This window comes from Lycorma delicatula, chromosome 6 (genome assembly GCF_047948215.1).
Source record: "Lycorma delicatula isolate Av1 chromosome 6, ASM4794821v1, whole genome shotgun sequence".
Classification (NCBI taxonomy): Eukaryota; Metazoa; Arthropoda; class Insecta; order Hemiptera; family Fulgoridae; genus Lycorma; species Lycorma delicatula.
Window position 1 is genome coordinate 7025691 of NC_134460.1, and position 20489 is coordinate 7046179.

Here is a 20489-nt window from a genome sequence, read left to right on the forward strand (position 1 = left end):
TCCTCACGTGATTCTTCATTCGGTTGAGCAATCCATTCAACATGCATTTAGGTATAACTTAATAGAAATATTATTATTAAAAAGCTTGTTTAAAAATACTGAAAAGATGAAGTGTGACTGATGTGTGTAAACAGCTGTTCAAATTGAATAAAACAAGTCATAACCATGACTATTATGTTTTTAATTATTCTAGTTTTAATCATCTATTTTTACTATCATCCATCCAAAAAAACTTTACAATACTAGACAAAGGCATTTACTATTTTTTAACTATTGTGTGCATTCATCTCAATGGAGTTTCAGACAAGCACAAGTTATGCTATTGTTCTGTCTTAAAGGTGGATGATTTTTTCAAACAAATTTAAATCATTAAAATGTTTAGTATCATTATATTTACTAATAGTTTATCTATTGAAAAATTTAAAGGAAATTTAAATTAACGCGTTTATGTAATTATTAAAAATATAATGAAGTTTTTTTTTTAAAGTAATAGCATTCAAGACCAACTCTGAATACTGCAATTTCTTTTAAAGATGACGTAAATCTTAATTAATACGTACAAATTCATAAAAATAAACTCAATATTTAATAATTGTAACCAAAAGCGTTTACCGCAGTTAGATCTGTGATAGAGGCATGTTTAAATTAAAATATGTGGAAGGTTTCCAAAACACTCATATTCGACCACAGCGTACAGACCGGTAATTAAACTACAAGATTGTTTCCATTTCCCACCACTGTTTTACACAGAGAGCCAGCTTACAGAGACTGTGGTTTTTGGAATCGAAGTACTAGATACAATATATTTTAAAGAGTTAAAAAATAATAGAATGTAGAATGCAATCTAATAAAATAATTTATATAAAAAAAACAGTATTTATGAAAAAAACTTGTATATATATTTCTGAGTGCAAGACATTTTGTTTCGTAAGTTATAATGCTTCACAACAGGTTGTAAGATGAATTATTACGCAATAAAAATATTACTGTTGATCATCTTTACTAAGGATTTTATGATTTCATGAGTTGTTTTACTTAATACTTCAATTTTCTGATATCTAACTTCAAACTTTGTTCCAAATGTCATATCGCAATTTTACGTTTAAATTAATTTTATAAACCAAGTTGTTTTAGCAGGAAATAGTGTGCAAGTAATGTTTGTTGGTTAAGATCTGTGTGATTTGTGTTTAGCAGTCTTTGGATTATTTGAATTTTTCATAAAGTAGTCAAATGCTAACAATTAATGATCAGTTATGAGAAATCGGTCGTAAGTTTAAGTAGCTCATCGATACTTTTAAATTCTTAGTATTCTAGTTTTAAGTTAATACCTCCATCCATTTATTAAAGCAATTTTTTATGATTTAAAATGTATACACAAAAAAATTAATTACGATGAAAACGAACTGTGCCCTATAATTATAATAATTTAGGTTAAATTTTCATAACGTGGCACCGTTAGTATTTTATAAATAAAATATAAATGAAAGTTCAGCTTGCCAACAATTTTTTATAATGGTATTTTTGATAATTTTATTCATATTTAATGTTGGTATATTAAATTTATATGCATGTTTAATAATGTTAATTTTGTTATCGTTAAATTCAAATATCTTTGGTATTGACCTTATCTGCTCCAAACTTGTGTTTATGATTAATTATATTTGATATTGTATTATTCTGTTTATTCATCAAATTATTAAACTTTCTGTTAGTGCATGTATAATTTGGTTAAATAATAATTTTACATATTTAGTTGCGATTTTTGTAATGAATGTGTTTGTGCAAATAAAAGAAATTAGTAGAAATAATTTGGTGTCTTAGTAGTCTTAAGGTAAATTTATATGAATTTTGTGATTTTTAAAGCAAATTGCTATTTATGTATTGATCAGGAGTAACTTATAAATTCAGCTTTTTGTAGGTAGTTGAGTTACAAACATTAATAGACAAACATTAATAGATTACATCTAAGAAAAAAAAAAAATTTTTTTTTCTAAGCTTAATAAAATTGTAATTTTTTAAATATTGATTGAATTGTGTTCTTTAATCAGTTATTAGCAATCAATATTTTGTCGTCCAGTGTTGTATTTTTTAATTTGATTTTTTATACAATTACTCTTACATGTTGTAAATTGGAATAACAATTTTCTGCATTACATTATTAGATGTTTTATGAATCAGTAATATATAGTATTCACACAGCATCAATTTTTATCTTTTCCAGGGCTCACAGAAATGTAAATTTCTCTCTTCTATTTGTAGTAGTGCTGTTGTGCAATTAAAAGCAATATATTCTACAAATAAAGGAATAGAAGTAAGTGAGAAGGAATTTTACCTTTACTTAAGAATTAAGGATGAAAATTTAGCAAATAGTTATTAATTTTTCTACAAAACTTTCATTTTTAGGGATGTGTTAAAACATGAAATCAAATTTATCTCTTCTTTATTCTTGTAAGAATACTATGAACCTATAATTTTCTTCTTTCTCACAATATAGATTATTCTGACATGTATTGTTCAGTTCAGATTTGGAGCGCATTCATTCAAAATGTAAGATCCTAAACATAAACGGTTATTTATCTTATTTTTCTATTCAGGTATGATGTAATAGTTATATATAGTCAATCTATTTTATAATTCAAATGTATGTATTAAATTAATTCATAAAGATCATAGGCACAGGTCTTCTAAACATTCTACTTATTTATGTGTTGTGGAAATAAATATCAATTAATGTTAAAATATACTTCTTACATTCATTTAACAGGACCAACATTTGGTACAATCTAGCCATGCAAATGAACATGGCAAGATTTGTACATGAAGTATTTCTTCTGGGAAGGAATAGAGCCTGACAAATTTTATAAATATTTGGGAAGTTATTGTACAAACATACATAAACAGCAACTTTTAATCCCAAGAATTGCTTCCTCTTACTTAAAAAATGTCTCAAGACTTTGCACATTTTATGTTAATGTAGTTATAATAACGTAAAATATGCAAATGTTGCCAGTTTGTAACACATGACTAAAGTCTCAACTTTTGATCCATTATAGTATACAAAACAATGTACGGTTTAGAATATATAGTAGTAAAGATAATATAAAATACTTGTATAACTAGCAAGAAAATACACTAAAAAACTTTCAATATTAGTTATATGCAACTTTGTCAGAGTTTATTTACCTTTCCTTCAATACTAAATGAAATTATGTATAAGGTTTAATCTGTAATTGTTTATTTTTGTTTGTCATATATATTAATGTAATGTATTATTGAAATGCCTACTGCTCTATTATTTTTTCTTGCATTTCCCTATTATTGTTTGTCTCTTCAGAAATTGTTTATTTTTATTATTTTTTATGCTACTTTGAAACTGCTACCATTTTTGTATTAGTTTGAAAATATTTGAATGACCATATCATTAAAAAAATGTTAAGAGAAGAAATAGCAGTAACTTTATTAATAATTTTTTTTTTAATTTTAAGTTGTGGCTCTAGGAAGCTGCAACTTTTATCATAGGGGTGCCGTGGAATATTACAAAATTTGTAATTTTATTTTCAATTCAGTGTCACAGGATGCAGCATCTAGTGGAGTTGGTGCAAACTACTTAGTTACTGTTTACAGAAGCCTTTGTAAATGGTTTCTAGATGACATGACATTAGTGTTGAATTTTCTGATATTTTATGTTTATATATAAATAAATATATATTAGTTTTGCACAGTTTTAACCTTGAATTAGTTTTTGGAGATAGTATTTTGTAACTAGATTGCATGCTACCAAGTAAGTTGAAACACCTTTTAGAAGCCACTTATCCCAACATAGTAAATCTCATGACTACTTTGCAGGAAGGTAGGAGTAAGGTACTTTGCTAGCACCTTACTAGGTAGCACATAGAATCGCAGAATTCATTCTACTAGTCTGTGAAGATTATGATCAGCAAGTCTGTTGGGAAGTTACTTTCAAAAGTAAAAATCATCAGATACAGAATCAGCTCATAGTGGAGGATCTCGATAATTGATTAATTGAAAAATTAAAAGGGAAGGTATTTTTCTATTAAATCTGCATTAGGCCACAGATGAAAATTATAATAATGGTTTCACTTGATTTGGTATATGCGGTTTATAGATGGTAGTAACATTCTAGAAGACCTTCTCTTCTGTTAAAGTATCACTGCTTGTGCAGAGTCAAGGCTTGTTTGAGAAGATTCTTGATAATTTCATATTCGAAAACAGTTTGGAATGGTGGAGTAGACTATGTATGTTGGTGTCTGTGCTGATGGTGGTCATTCTGTATGGTTTTATAAAAAAACTAAAGCGCGGAAAAGTAAAATTAATGAAGATGAAGACAATTAATGTTTCTCCCTGTTACAACTTGTTGACCTCCAATGAAGTCGATTTGTCTTATATGATATCCATTTTTGAAAACACTTATCACAGCTTATCAACGCTTTGAGAAATATTTTCAGAATGATTATGTTGATGAATTTGCGTGAATTCCAGATCCGTTTAAATTTACTCGTGCAGAAGAAGAGAATCTGATCGAGTTGTCTTGTCATAATATGTTGAAAACAATATTTGGCAGTGTGAAATTAATTGCATTTTGAATGTCAGTAAAAGATGAATACCCACTTGTAAAGTTGTATAGCCCAGAAAATTTGAATTCCATTTGTGACTTCTTATTTGTGAAAAGCTGGATTTTCAACCGTTGCCTTGATAAAATCCAAGTATTACGAGCAAGTCATTGTGTAGAAGGAAGTGGCTTGTTTAATTCCACAATTTGACAAAATGCAGCAACCAACAAGCTCATCCATCAAACTAATTATTATATTAGTTGAATTTGTTAAATTACTACAATTTAAAGGTTGTTATATTTATATTTACCTAACCCTTCCAAAAGATTGGTTATTTTAAAATTTGACAAGGGTACCATCAAAAAATCTGGAATCGATAAGGGCACTGAGAATCAAAAAATTTTTGGAAACAATTGTCATATATTATGATAAATAAAGTGCTCATGTGTTAGTAAAAAAGTAATTAGTACAACTAAAAACAGTTACTAATTAATCGGTTATAAATTCATAATTAATAGAAATAAGTAATTACAAAAATGAAATAAATAACTATTTACATTATATATATTAAATACTATAAATAACAATTATTATACTATAAATTACATATGGTTCCCACAAGCAGTAAATATAGATTTAATCAAGAATTTTTGGAAAAAGTCAGGAAATATTGCAAGAAAAATCATAGAATTGCATTTTTGTTGCCAAATTAAGATTATGTTAGTTATTAAAGTATTTTTTAAGTAATGCCAAAATGTATTTGTTATACTTTCCTGGCATCAGGAAGTGGCAACCCCATCGCCCAGCACATTGCAACTATGTGCTGTAAGTAGCCATTGACATGTCCTGTTTTTACTTACATTCTCCAATTATTCTTTTATATAAAAACAGAAATTTCCAAATTGCAGTTAATTTTTTCACTGGTGAAATTTTAACATAACGTTACCATTGGAAAATTTAAAGGTTGTTAAAAGTTTTCTTGGAATTTCTCTCAACCACCGTGAATTTTTTATATTTTTTTAAGGTTATTAATTGCTTTAAATGGCATCTAAAATAACTTTTTAATGACTATTGGTTAGATATAAACTTACACCCAAAATTAAGTTGGTTAGATGTGTAAAAAACATTTTGGGCTGGGCAGTATGGTCCAAAAGGCAGTAACTTCACACAATAAAAGAAACCAGCATAATAAAATAATTAATATAAGGAATTCTTAGCTTTTGAAAAGTTTTTTATCTCTTTAAATCAACAGACTAAAACTTTGATCAACAGTTGTGAGAACGGTGATTGTAATACATCTGTGTGTTCTTTACCTGGATCTTCTGATCAGAGTAATAGCATTTCAGTAGTAAATCATACATTTGAATCCTTGACTTCATTTGTGCAAAATGACAACACAATTACTTATTTTTTTATAAAGATGATGTTTCTAAGGCGGAGTTTATGTGGGTTCTCAATGTTGTACAAATTAAGTTATCCTTAAGTTCGTGTGAAGATTTTGGTGTAGCTTTTAAAATTTTTATTTGTTCTGTTTCAGTTTTCTTTTCTGTTAATTTTAGTCACAGTGATTTTAGCTTTCCTTTAAGTTGTGGTTGTACATATATTCTCAGTTAAATTGAAATCTGTGTTTCTTCGCATTTTTATGCAAATTAAGTTATTAAATATTGTTTTTTGTTTACTTTGTTAAATAATGTAGCCTAGTTTTTGTGAAAAAATTTTTAACAATCTTAGGTGCAAGCCAATTATTTTTAAAACTTGCTTTAGTTAGCTTTTATTTCTTATCTGTGTTACTTTTAGTTACCATGATATTTGTTTTTTTGCAAGAAACTTATTAAATATTGTCATTGTTTTTTTTTTACTTCGCAGTGTAATTTACTGAAACAATTTATCACAAAAAATAGCTTAATTTTAAATGTATATTTTAAAAAATCTATTTTTAAAAGGGAGGCTGTAAAAAAATAAAATATGTATATATTTTGTGGAGTAAATAGCAGTAACATAACATTATGAGAGTCAGGAAATGTTCACTAAATTGGTCAGGAAAAATGATTCTTAGAATTCGGTGGGAACTCTGTTACGGTTCAAAAAGTTAAGTTTTAGGGGTTTTAACAATTAAGAATACAATCGACTTTTTTTTGTAATTTATTTCCTTCTAATATTCTTTGTATGAAGAGTATATTAAGGTAATTTATTAAAATGTAGAAAACCTTTCTTGTGATTAAATTTATTTATTTGACAACAACTGTGAGATATTATTTTTATTAATTTTAGTTGTATTTACTATTATTGTATAATTTTAGTTGTCCGTCTGTCTGTGTCAGACGGACGGACAGATAGACAGACAAAAGTATAAAAACCGTTTGCCACCCAGAGTACAGAATTCGATAAGGATTATTATTTTTTACTAATAGCACTTTCGATATTTTCCCTCATCATCAGTTAACTTTTTCTTCCAAATCACACATTAAATTCAACCATTAAAATTATAACATATAAAAATATGTAGTCATAAATATTAAAAGATTAAAAAAATTTTTCATTATGTGGCTAGTCACACATACAGTACTGTAATGTTATGTAATATTTTTTTGCTAAGTTGGTATACATATATATATATATATATATATATATATATATATATATATATAAATCAGTTAAATAAGGTTATATATCTAATAAGTTATATGTTGCTATTTTATCATTTGTTCAGCTTGATTAATTACATTGTAAAATTCATGTAACATCATGAAACTATAATTATGTGTCAACCTGTTGTAGTAAATAAATGATTAGTCTTCATCAGTAATAGCTAATTTTTCCTATTGTGAACAACTTTCTTCTTTTTAGGACAATATCAGTTGAATATCTTAATTACTTATATATATATAACGGAATAAATATAATAATGAATAATCCGCATGAACTAATACATGATAATATTACATTGCTTAGTTTCATTGTTCCATTTAATCCTGGCTTAGAAAATGTCTTCAGAAAGGTAAGTAATACTCACACACATTATTACTAATTATATCACACACTATTACTAATTATATCTTGTAGTTCAATAGCCACTTAATATCTACATTAAGGTCTTAAATATTGGCCTAAAATAGTTAATTGGGTATCAGCTAGTTGACAAGTTTAACTTTGTGACAACAATCTGAATTCATGAGAATGATTTTTCATGAATTCAGTGCTTATTTCTTATATTTTTGAAAATATTTATGGAACATTTATTATTAGCAACATTTACGTGATTGTGTGTTAAGCTAAAACTAATTACAGGAGATTGGAAAAATCAAGGCATGTTAATTACATAGATGTGTGTGTGTGTGTGTGAGTGGAGAGAGAGTGATTCATGAAGGATGTAACAAACTTCTACTGGTGAAAATAAGAAGAAAGTTCTTATAAACATACGTTCAGAAGTGCTTCCTTCGTTGGTGAGTATTGGCTGGCGAAAGATTTCATCTGATTTTTTTTTTTTACTTTGGGTAAAAAGTTAACCCAGACTGTAATTATTAGGAACGAAATTAAGGTTTAAATTTAGATGTTTTATGTTGAAAATACATTATACTATGTTTGGCATAACATGTAAGTAATCTTGTTAAATGGTTAGTAAACATATAAAAGTTGTAGAAAATTTTATTCTGAGCAAAATAGTGTGAATATAGTCCACAGAAACTAAATACAAATTACAGGATACATTAATTAAATACAAATACAGGAATTTAGAAGTTTAATAAAAAGAAAACATACCAAAATGTGGCAAATTTTTACTAACAATCTTTTTGGTGGCTTTGTGCATTTGAACTGGGTTGTTTTGTATTAGTTGTACTACACAGAGAATTCTATTAACCAACTCTTCTCTTGTATTATACTTTTGTTCATATACTAATGATTTCCGCTGGAATTAGTCAAAAGATGTTAAGTCAGGCTACCTTGGAGGCCATTGACAGATCCACAACTTCTGATGCACTTGTTTAAAAAAAGTTACACAGTTGTATTCAGTGCATTTGAAGCAGTTAAACTTATACTTTTAGACTGATGTGTTCTTTTTTAGTTTGTGGATCTTGGGTATTTTGTTTGTGGTGTATAAAAGATTTACCTTTTTCCTGAAAACATTAACAATTATTCATTTCTTTGGTTATTGCGAGTTCATTCAATTATCTGCTGACACAAACGTCTGTTTTGGATAATATCTACAAAATGCTATATGCTTATGCTACTTAGGATATCTACACAACATGCATCAAGACATATTAAGAATAATTAGGATATTTGTGTTTTGAATCTGTGTTTGTCTATTTTGGATAAGGTAAAATATGTAGGTAGTTGGGTTTGTTTTATTGTTGAGGGTAAAAATGTCTTCTGGATATGAGTGATTGTGCGATCATTATCCTGGATTGAGGTTCAGCAGTGTGTTGTGATACATTCTTAAAAACATTTTTTACTACTTTTTTTTTTGGGGGCAGAACAACTGTACTGTGGCATATAATACTGAGAAAATTCACTTGAAAGACCATTTGATCTTTGGAAGTACACATATTTAAAATCTTGTATTACTTTTCTTTTTCTTTTTAGGGAATGTTTGCAGTTCCAAATAAAATGGGATTTAATGAAGTTGTCTATCATTTACTAAATATAATTTATCCAGCGAAATGTAAAGAAACATTAGTGTGGCCTTGTCTCAGTAGGAAGGATGAAATGAAGTTTAGATCAGATGTTGCTAAGTTTATTGCTTTTATCAATGAAGTAAGTGTGTAGTTATTTCAAAAATTATTTTTATTTATATTTCTTTTTTGTATCTCAAACTTCAAAAAACTGCACTAGTAATCTCTTAGTTATTATATCTCGTAATCTCTTTCTTATTTAGATGAAATCTTTTTTTTATTTTTAGGAAAAAAATGTTAGTCAGTAAGCATCGACATGCTTAAGTGCTTTTGTATCTCCCCATTAATTGTAGTGGATCTGTAGATAATGAGGACATTATTTCTAATATGTCTTGGACTTGCATCAGTCCCTTTATATAAAATAAATTCTTCAGAATAAGATCTTTCACAAAATATATGCACCTCTTAAAGATGTAGTGGCAATGAAAAATTATGTGTACCTGTATTTAAGCCACAATTTTTTCATACCAGTGTCAATACCATCCCAATGGTTGTGGAAAATGTATTCATCAAATGAAGAAGGAGTACTTACATTATTTTCCTTGGAAGAAGAAAAAGAAAATAGGAGATTAGTAATAGCATAATACTATTAAAATTTGGTTATATACTAATATATGACAAAAATGTTTTGTACTATTCTCCTCTACTGATCCATTTACTGAATAAAAGAATTTTAAAATGACAGTTACTTTAAAAATCATGAGAGGTCTAAATTATTTTCACTGTGTAGCCGAGTGACAAATTATTGATAGATTACTATAAAGAAGGATAAAAAACTAATGACACAATGTTATGCCATTTGAATTGTAAGTGTGTAGAAAAATAAAGAACATTCTGCTGCGATGAGTAAATATATTTTTTATTTATTTCTGTAGAAAGATCATTATTTAATGGTTGACCCTGATTACTATGCCTTTTGGGCAAATTAGGACTGAATAAACTTTGTACAGCTGTATGCAGATTTTGAGGCTAGAGAAGTTCTGTTTCATTTAGAGGTTGATCTAAAATCTAATAATATACATGTGTATATAAAAACAAACTTGTAGGTTTATACAGAAGGGAAAAATGTTATGAATTTGAGAAGAAGAAAGTAGTTAATCATTTTAGAGAAGAGTGTACTGGAATATGAATTCTGAGCAGGTTTGTAAGATCCTAACTATATGAAGCTGTAAAAATTGATGATATGCCATCACAACTATATTATGTTCTGGCAAAATAGGGCTGAATAAATTCTAGAAATTAATAAGAAAAATGTTTATAAACCGGAAATATTACCTGCTGTGTAAGGCCATATTTGTATACAACAAAGGGTTTCACTAAATAAACTGATATAGTTGATCATTGTAACTTTATTGAGAAACTTTCACACAGTTCATTCACCAAAGCATGCTTGTGCCACAATGCTTTATTAATTAGATACCAGTTTACCTGACTTTGCAGCTTCAGGATGATATGAGGATGATATGTTCTCTAAGTCTTCTTAGAGCAGGACAGCATATTTCAAAATATAATTTGATGGGATCACTTCCATAAATTCAATACAACAGGGTTATGCCTCGCTAAGTGTTGGATGAAATCTCGTGAATGAACAGGCTGTATTAAAGATATTACAGGCGTTCCACCTTTCAGTTTGGCATGAAGACCTCACATTCATATATCTTCATTAAGTGAAGGTAAACCTTACTTTGACTTCAAAGCAAGAGCATGAACTCTTTTACAGGGGAAGTAGAGCAACATAACTAAATATTGAAGGTAAAATTTAAAAGGTACTTTACCTTTCAAAGTAAAAGTACAGGCGGTACCTTTTAGAAGTACAAATTTTGTTTTACTCACAGGAAGATTAAAATTCTACTGATTCACTTAGCTTTCCATGAGAACTAATTTCATCTCATCCCTTCCTTCCATTAAAAGAAGTTTTATACTGTTGCCTTTTTAGAGCAGAAACAGAAGAGCAAGTGAGCTTTAATGCCAGGGCCAAGAAAAGCCTTATGAACTTTCCCTGGTGAAGTATTTTTCCACATTTAGGTGGTATTTTAAAAACTGTTTTCAGATTGGACAAGTAGCCTCCCACAAATTTGCAGAATTTGGTAACTCTTCAGCAAGATACTCAAATTCCAGCTTGAAGAATAAAACGCTATCTCATTTGTAAAAGTCAGCCATTCACCGTAGCATGTAGTCTGTTACAATGGATGTGATTGTTAACTGAATATCAGGGTACATTTTATAATAAAAATAAAAATGCTTGCACATTTGTCATTCAAAAGGGGGGAAAACTTTATGATACACTTTTTTAATAAAAGTTATCAAAATGTAATTTTTGAAAGTAAAAAATTATATTTTTGTATTTTGTCTATTGTCCTTATTATACCAATGTGTAATTTACATAATTGTATAATTTTGTTAATTCTTTGTCATTTTTATAATTCTTATTGTAATTCTTATAATTGTCATTCTTTATTTTAGATCACAGAACATAATTTGGTTACTCCTTTAAATTCATCATTAATGTTGGCACCTGGTGATCCTCAAGTTGTCAATTTTGTGAGATTATATTACTTCTTAAGACAAAAATCCAATTAATCCGACATCAGTATTTGCTCAGCTGATTTCTGAGATTGAGCCTATCTCATATTAATTTATTACTTGTACTGGAGTGAACCGATGCAGAAAAAGTACAAAGTTCTTGTAAACAGAAGAAGCAGTTACGGGTAATAAAATCAGTATCTTATAAGCAAAAAAATATTTTTGTTTGAATCATTTCAGGTATTAGACGGATCAAAATTCAGGTTTTTAAATAAAATTAAGATACAAAGTTTTATTTTATTTTTTTAAATACGTTCAAGTTCTCTTGTGGACAAATGAACGGGTGGAAAAGTTCTTTTAAATATATAATTAAAAATGCATATTTTTTTATATGCATTTTTTTTTTATTTTATCACATATTCGTTGATGTGTGATAATCAACGAATATGTGATAATTTAGAAAATGTGTTAATTTTATTGTGTAGGATAATTTAAAATACATAGAACCACAAAAATGATGCGTGTCACCAGCTCTGTCCAGTGAAAATGTTCATATTTCTTTTCCAACTATCTCTAAAAGTAAACATTTTTTATTGTCCAGACCGATCATAAAATATATCGATAATGATGAGCTCCAAAATTCAAAGAATTGCAGTAACTTGGACACTCAAATCCAGTTAAAAGAGAATATATTTACATAAAACTAGATTTTAACGTGGATTGTGCAGTATAACTTAGCAAATACAAGGGTTATTTTTTTTTCAAGTTCCGATCGATCACAAAATTAATACCACAGTGAAAATAAAAGTTTTTTTATTTGTAACAAGTACTTACATAGTTACACTATTTCTCTACATAATCACCACTCCGATTTAGACGTTTGTCGTAGCGTGGTTCCAACTTTCCAATACCCTCGTCACCGCCTGTGTTTTCAGCCATGTTTCTACGCTGCTCTGCAGCTTGATGTCTGTGCCAAAATGTTGTCCTCCTAGCTAGCGTTTCATGTGAGCAAAGAGGTGTAAAGGTATCTTCAACGTCTATGAAGGGCAACCACTGATAAATTCCTTCTAAATTCAGACAAATATGAAATTACCCTTTTTTCCTGTCAGCGAAAAAAAGGTAATAAAAGGTAAAATTTAAGAAAAGGTTTTTTTAGCCTCAGGGAATCAGTCAGGTATTATACTTCAGACGATGATATGTATGAGTGTAGGTGAATTGTAGTCTTGTACAGTGACCATTTCTGAGATCTGTGGATAATTGAAATCAACCACCAAAGAACACCGATATCCACGACGTAGTATTCAAATCCGTATAGAAGTAACGTGTTTCTATGATTTGAACGTTGGAACTCTCGACTTCGAAATCAGCTGATTTAGGTTTAAACATGAAACCACCTTCTTTCTTTTTCCTGTTTAACCTCCAGTAATTACCTTTCAGATAATGCTTTAGAGGATGTGAGTATGAGAGTATGATATGTGAGTTCAAATGAAGTGTAGTCTTGTACCATCTCAGTTTGACCAACCTGAGATGTGTGGTTAATTAAACCCAACCACCAAAGAACACTGGTATCCACAATCTAGTATTCAAATCCGTGTAAAAATAACTGACTTTACTAGGACTTGAACGCTGGAACACTCGACTTCCAAATCAGCTGATATGGTTAGACGCGTTCACCACTAGACCAACCCGGTGGGTTAGACGTCAGCAGGATGATTTTAACTAAGTTATGTTTCACACAAGCACTACAAATATTGTTGGATTATGTTCTCCTGGGACTTTCGTAACCTATTCTACTCGTAAAAATAATGAAAAAAAATTCATATATAAACATATGTCCTAAAATGCTTCGTTAGCGAGTTACTGCTAGTGAAATATATCGCTCGGATTTCTCGGTAAATGAGGTAGTTCTGAAATTTTTAGAACGTTAATTAAATGGCAGAATTAGTGATTTCTGGTGATTTTTGAACTGAAATATAGAATAGAATGGATCCCAGAACCGTATCTGCACTACGTTATGAGAAATCTGGGATGAAAACCAATAAACTGGGTTAAAACCCCCCTGTTTTTTATGTTTGATGTACAATAACTTTGTTAAGTGGGTAATAAAACACATTAACTTTTAAACAAAACTTGTAAAAAAAATTAGAATTATTTTTAAAAACAATACATTACTACGTTTGTGAGTAAAGTACTTATTTAATAGTTTTTTGTTGTTTTTTTTTTTTTTTTATTAATGACAGAAGTACAACAAATTATTTGAAATATTATTATTTCAAAGTTGGCAGTATAATAACAGTTGATCAACAATGTGCAATACTGCATTAATATTTAATAATTTCGTAACGTACAGTAACCCCCAATACAGAAAGAGCGAGCTTGGATAATCAGCCCGCATACGTCACTGCTGTTCTGTTGTTCTCTAACACTGGCACACCATGGTTAGTCTTCTCTTAGTAGCAATGTATTTTTGTGTAATTACAGTTTTAAGAAAGTGACATGTTTCATTTTATTTTTGTTCTTCTTTTGCTTTTCCATATACATAAAGTTAAGTTCTACGGTTCTTTTGGCATGTCGTGTATTTGTTAATCGATGTACGATACGATATTTTATAAAAAGTTTTTAATCGTGGTTTACCATTCAAACTTTTTAAAGTAGTTCGTTTACGTGCGAATAGTTAAAAAACTTCAAAGACAGGTGCGCGAAATTGTAAACTACGTGTATGATTTCATGAAGAAAGAATCTTTAGCTGTAGGAAAATTGAGAAATGACAACATTTTATTCGCTACACAAAAATAAAAAAACTTCTTTGATCCGAGAGACCAGAATGTTTGTTCATCACTCTGAAAAAGAAACTTTCTAAACCGGTTATCATATTACATGATGTTGAAAAGGCGAACTGTGAATGAATTTCACTCAAAGACAGGGTAGCTGCGAACAGTTTACTCTGTTGAGTTTGCAATGTCTTTGCCTGGGACATCTGCTCCAGTTGAGTTTTTCAAATACAGGGAACATTTGGTCTGCAGAAAGGGGTAGAGACTTTCAGTATCTACTGTTAAACATCTGCTAAATGTTAAAATTAATTCAGAAGTTTCTTATGATATATCGTTGAAAAGCTCTCGGTTACGGTTTATTACTGCAGTTAAGGCAAGTCCAGAATCCAAATTTTTTGAATTTGAGCTTTTTTGGAGATTTTTGGTCCAGTCGATTGCAATTAAAAGGAGAGGTGCACAGCTAGATATTACAAAATTCCTAAATCCGAGATTTCAACATCCTACAGTTAATCGATTTTGAGTTATTAGAGATGTATACGTATGCACATAGGTACATATATACTATGGATATTTCCATTGAATTCTGAAAACCTTATTGTGAAATTCTTATTATTGCAAAAACCTAACTTTTTCACAATCTCTTAAATAAGGTTAATACTTAACAAAATTAGTTTATTTCCGAATTTTTTGAAATTCGGAAGTATCAAGGAAGCTTATTTATTGATATGATTATTACCAAAATAAGACAAGCATCAAAATTTCCAAATTTTGAATAAAAGATTTTCGATTTTAGAGGCCTCCTGATTGTATGGGAAAAATTTATAGAAAAATTAATTATAAAATTAAATTAATTATATTTATATAAAAAATAATTAGTTTAGAAGAGATTAGTTTAAAAATATTGAAAAAATGAAATATGACTGCTGTATTGTTAAACAGCTGTTCAAGTTGAATAAAACAAGTTAATAATTAGTCTGACTAATTAATTGTTTTTAATTAATCTTGTTCTAAATCATCTGTTTAATAATTTTTACCAGCTATTTTGAAATGAATAAAAAATGTGGTTTGTCTGAAATTGTTTTTATTTGAAAGCTGCCATTTTGCTTCTATAAAATATATAGAAAATAATATAGTATACTATTTTATTAAACTAGTCGTTTCATTATATATATATATGTATATAAAAGAACGGATGTTTGTCTGTCTGTCCCGTTTGCGTTCCTATACCACTCAACACGGCTGCGATGAAACTTTGGAGAATTGTGCGCATGCCTGTGAAGGTTTCTGAATTAGTTTGGACCCGCTAGGTGACGCTGGGCTCTAGATATTTCGAAAAATTGTATTTGGCTCTTATTCAGAATATATATTATTTACGTGAGAAGAAACGGAGGAGAAGGGAAAAAGGGAAAGGTTAAATTTTATGAAGTTCCGTAATGTTCAATGTTTTATCAAACTTTAAATTGTGTTAATTTAATCTATATAATAAATCAAATCTAGCAATAGCAAAGCATTGTTGAGTCAGCTAGTTAATATTAAAATTACCCGTTACAGTTTAATGTTTATACCTATTCGTAGTATTCTTCTAAGTAGATCAAATTGAATAAAAAAAAGTCTCTTGTCTGTGAACAAATAACTACAAGCACAGTTCAATGAATAGCAGACTACCTCCTCACGTGATTCTTCATTCGGTTGAGCAATCCATTCAACATGCATTTAGGTATAACTTAATAGAAATATTATTATTAAAAAGCTTGTTTAAAAATACTGAAAAGATGAAGTGTGACTGATGTGTGTAAACAGCTGTTCAAATTGAATAAAACAAGTCATAACCATGACTATTATGTTTTTAATTATTCTAGTTTTAATCATCTATTTTTACTATCATCCATCCAAAAAAACTTTACAATACTAGACAAAGGCATTTACTATTTTTTAACTATTGTGTGCATTCATCTCAATGGAGTTTCAGACAAGCACAAGTTATGCTATTGTTCTGTCTTAAAGGTGGATGATTTTTTCAAACAAATTTAAATCATTAAAATGTTTAGTATCATTATATTTACTAATAGTTTATCTATTGAAAAATTTAAAGGAAATTTAAATTAACGCGTTTATGTAATTATTAAAAATATAATGAAGTTTTTTTTTTAAAGTAATAGCATTCAAGACCAACTCTGAATACTGCAATTTCTTTTAAAGATGACGTAAATCTTAATTAATACGTACAAATTCATAAAAATAAACTCAATATTTAATAATTGTAACCAAAAGCGTTTACCGCAGTTAGATCTGTGATAGAGGCATGTTTAAATTAAAATATGTGGAAGGTTTCCAAAACACTCATATTCGACCACAGCGTACAGACCGGTAATTAAACTACAAGATTGTTTCCATTTCCCACCACTGTTTTACACAGAGAGCCAGCTTACAGAGACTGTGGTTTTTGGAATCGAAGTACTAGATACAATATATTTTAAAGAGTTAAAAAATAATAGAATGTAGAATGCAATCTAATAAAATAATTTATATAAAAAAACAGTATTTATGAAAAAAACTTGTATATATATTTCTGAGTGCAAGACATTTTGTTTCGTAAGTTATAATGCTTCACAACAGGTTGTAAGATGAATTATTACGCAATAAAAATATTACTGTTGATCATCTTTACTAAGGATTTTATGATTTCATGAGTTGTTTTACTTAATACTTCAATTTTCTGATATCTAACTTCAAACTTTGTTCCAAATGTCATATCGCAATTTTACGTTTAAATTAATTTTATAAACCAAGTTGTTTTAGCAGGAAATAGTGTGCAAGTAATGTTTGTTGGTTAAGATCTGTGTGATTTGTGTTTAGCAGTCTTTGGATTATTTGAATTTTTCATAAAGTAGTCAAATGCTAACAATTAATGATCAGTTATGAGAAATCGGTCGTAAGTTTAAGTAGCTCATCGATACTTTTAAATTCTTAGTATTCTAGTTTTAAGTTAATACCTCCATCCATTTATTAAAGCAATTTTTTATGATTTAAAATGTATACACAAAAAAATTAATTACGATGAAAACGAACTGTGCCCTATAATTATAATAATTTAGGTTAAATTTTCATAACGTGGCACCGTTAGTATTTTATAAATAAAATATAAATGAAAGTTCAGCTTGCCAACAATTTTTTATAATGGTATTTTTGATAATTTTATTCATATTTAATGTTGGTATATTAAATTTATATGCATGTTTAATAATGTTAATTTTGTTATCGTTAAATTCAAATATCTTTGGTATTGACCTTATCTGCTCCAAACTTGTGTTTATGATTAATTATATTTGATATTGTATTATTCTGTTTATTCATCAAATTATTAAACTTTCTGTTAGTGCATGTATAATTTGGTTAAATAATAATTTTACATATTTAGTTGCGATTTTTGTAATGAATGTGTTTGTGCAAATAAAAGAAATTAGTAGAAATAATTTGGTGTCTTAGTAGTCTTAAGGTAAATTTATATGAATTTTGTGATTTTTAAAGCAAATTGCTATTTATGTATTGATCAGGAGTAACTTATAAATTCAGCTTTTTGTAGGTAGTTGAGTTACAAACATTAATAGACCTATTACATCTAAGAAAAAAAAAAAATTTTTTTTTCTAAGCTTAATAAAATTGTAATTTTTTAAATATTGATTGAATTGTGTTCTTTAATCAGTTATTAGCAATCAATATTTTGTCGTCCAGTGTTGTATTTTTTAATTTGATTTTTTATACAATTACTCTTACATGTTGTAAATTGGAATAACAATTTTCTGCATTACATTATTAGATGTTTTATGAATCAGTAATATATAGTATTCACACAGCATCAATTTTTATCTTTTCCAGGGCTCACAGAAATGTAAATTTCTCTCTTCTATTTGTAGTAGTGCTGTTGTGCAATTAAAAGCAATATATTCTACAAATAAAGGAATAGAAGTAAGTGAGAAGGAATTTTACCTTTACTTAAGAATTAAGGATGAAAATTTAGCAAATAGTTATTAATTTTTCTACAAAACTTTCATTTTTAGGGATGTGTTAAAACATGAAATCAAATTTATCTCTTCTTTATTCTTGTAAGAATACTATGAACCTATAATTTTCTTCTTTCTCACAATATAGATTATTCTGACATGTATTGTTCAGTTCAGATTTGGAGCGCATTCATTCAAAATGTAAGATCCTAAACATAAACGGTTATTTATCTTATTTTTCTATTCAGGTATGATGTAATAGTTATATATAGTCAATCTATTTTATAATTCAAATGTATGTATTAAATTAATTCATAAAGATCATAGGCACAGGTCTTCTAAACATTCTACTTATTTATGTGTTGTGGAAATAAATATCAATTAATGTTAAAATATACTTCTTACATTCATTTAACAGGACCAACATTTGGTACAATCTAGCCATGCAAATGAACATGGCAAGATTTGTACATGAAGTATTTCTTCTGGGAAGGAATAGAGCCTGACAAATTTTATAAATATTTGGGAAGTTATTGTACAAACATACATAAACAGCAACTTTTAATCCCAAGAATTGCTTCCTCTTACTTAAAAAATGTCTCAAGACTTTGCACATTTTATGTTAATGTAGTTATAATAACGTAAAATATGCAAATGTTGCCAGTTTGTAACACATGACTAAAGTCTCAACTTTTGATCCATTATAGTATACAAAACAATGTACGGTTTAGAATATATAGTAGTAAAGATAATATAAAATACTTGTATAACTAGCAAGAAAATACACTAAAAAACTTTCAATATTAGTTATATGCAACTTTGTCAGAGTTTATTTACCTTTCCTTCAATACTAAATGAAATTATGTATAAGGTTTAATCTGTAATTGTTTATTTTTGTTTGTCATATATATTAATGTAATGTATTATTGAAATGCCTACTGCTCTATTATTTTTTCTTGCATTTCCCTATTATTGTTTGTCTCTTCAGAAATTGTTTATTTTTATTATTTTTTATGCTACTTTGAAACTGCTACCATTTTTGTATTAGTTTGAAAATATTTGAATGACCATATCATTAAAAAAATGTTAAGAGAAGAAATAGCAGTAACTTTATTAATAATTTTTTTTTTAATTTTAAGTTGTGGCTCTAGGAAGCTGCAACTTTTATCATAGGGGTGCCGTGGAATATTTCAAAATTTGTAATTTTATTTTCAATTCAGTGTCACAGGATGCAGCATCTAGTGGAGTTGGTGCAAACTACTTAGTTACTGTTTACAGAAGCCTTTGTAAATGGTTTCTAGATGACATGACATTAGTGTTGAATTTTCTGATATTTTATGTTTATATATAAATAAATATATATTAGTTTTGCACAGTTTTAACCTTGAATTAGTTTTTGGAGATAGTATTTTGTAACTAGATTGCATGCTACCAAGTAAGTTGAAACACCTTTTAGAAGCCACTTATCCCAACATAGTAAATCTCATGACTACTTTGCAGGAAGGTAGGAGTAAGGTACTTTGCTAGCACCTTACTAGGTAGCACATAGAATCGCAGAATTCATTCTACTAGTCTGTGAAGATTATGATCAGCAAGTCTGTTGGGAAGTTACTTTCAAAAGTAAAAATCATCAGATACAGAATCAGCTCATAGTGGAGGATCTCGATAATTGATTAATTGAAAAATTAAAAGGGAAGGTATTTTTCTATTAAATCTGCATTAGGCCACAGATGAAAATTATAATAATGGTTTCACTTGATTTGGTATATGCGGTTTATAGATGGTATTAACATTCTAGAAGACCTTCTCTTCTGTTAAAGTATCACTGCTTGTGCAGAGTCAAGGCTTGTTTGAGAAGATTCTTGATAATTTCATATTCGAAAACAGTTTGGAATGGTGGAGTAGACTATGTATGTTGGTGTCTGTGCTGATGGTGGTCATTCTGTATGG

At 28.5% G+C, this 20489-nt stretch overlaps 1 protein-coding gene across 4 annotated transcripts in view; it reads left to right on the forward strand.

Moving 5' to 3' along the window:
- The first annotated feature begins 11813 nt into the window (after window positions 1-11813).
- The window catches only part of LOC142326262 (protein cueball-like), a 46551-nt gene continuing 37875 nt past the window's right edge, over window positions 11814-20489 (forward strand). For 2 of the 4 annotated variants that reach the window (XM_075368590.1, XM_075368591.1), the window contains exons 1-2: window positions 11825-11952; window positions 18415-18504. Coding sequence is in view for 1 of the 4 variants with exons in the window: in XM_075368588.1 (XP_075224703.1) it covers window positions 17447-17470; window positions 18415-18504 (114 nt within the window). In the remaining 3 variants the exon portion in view is untranslated. Of the gene's footprint in view, window positions 11953-17338; window positions 17471-18414; window positions 18505-20489 lie in introns of those variants that run through there. The other 2 variants (XM_075368588.1, XM_075368592.1) reach the window with 2 other exon arrangements.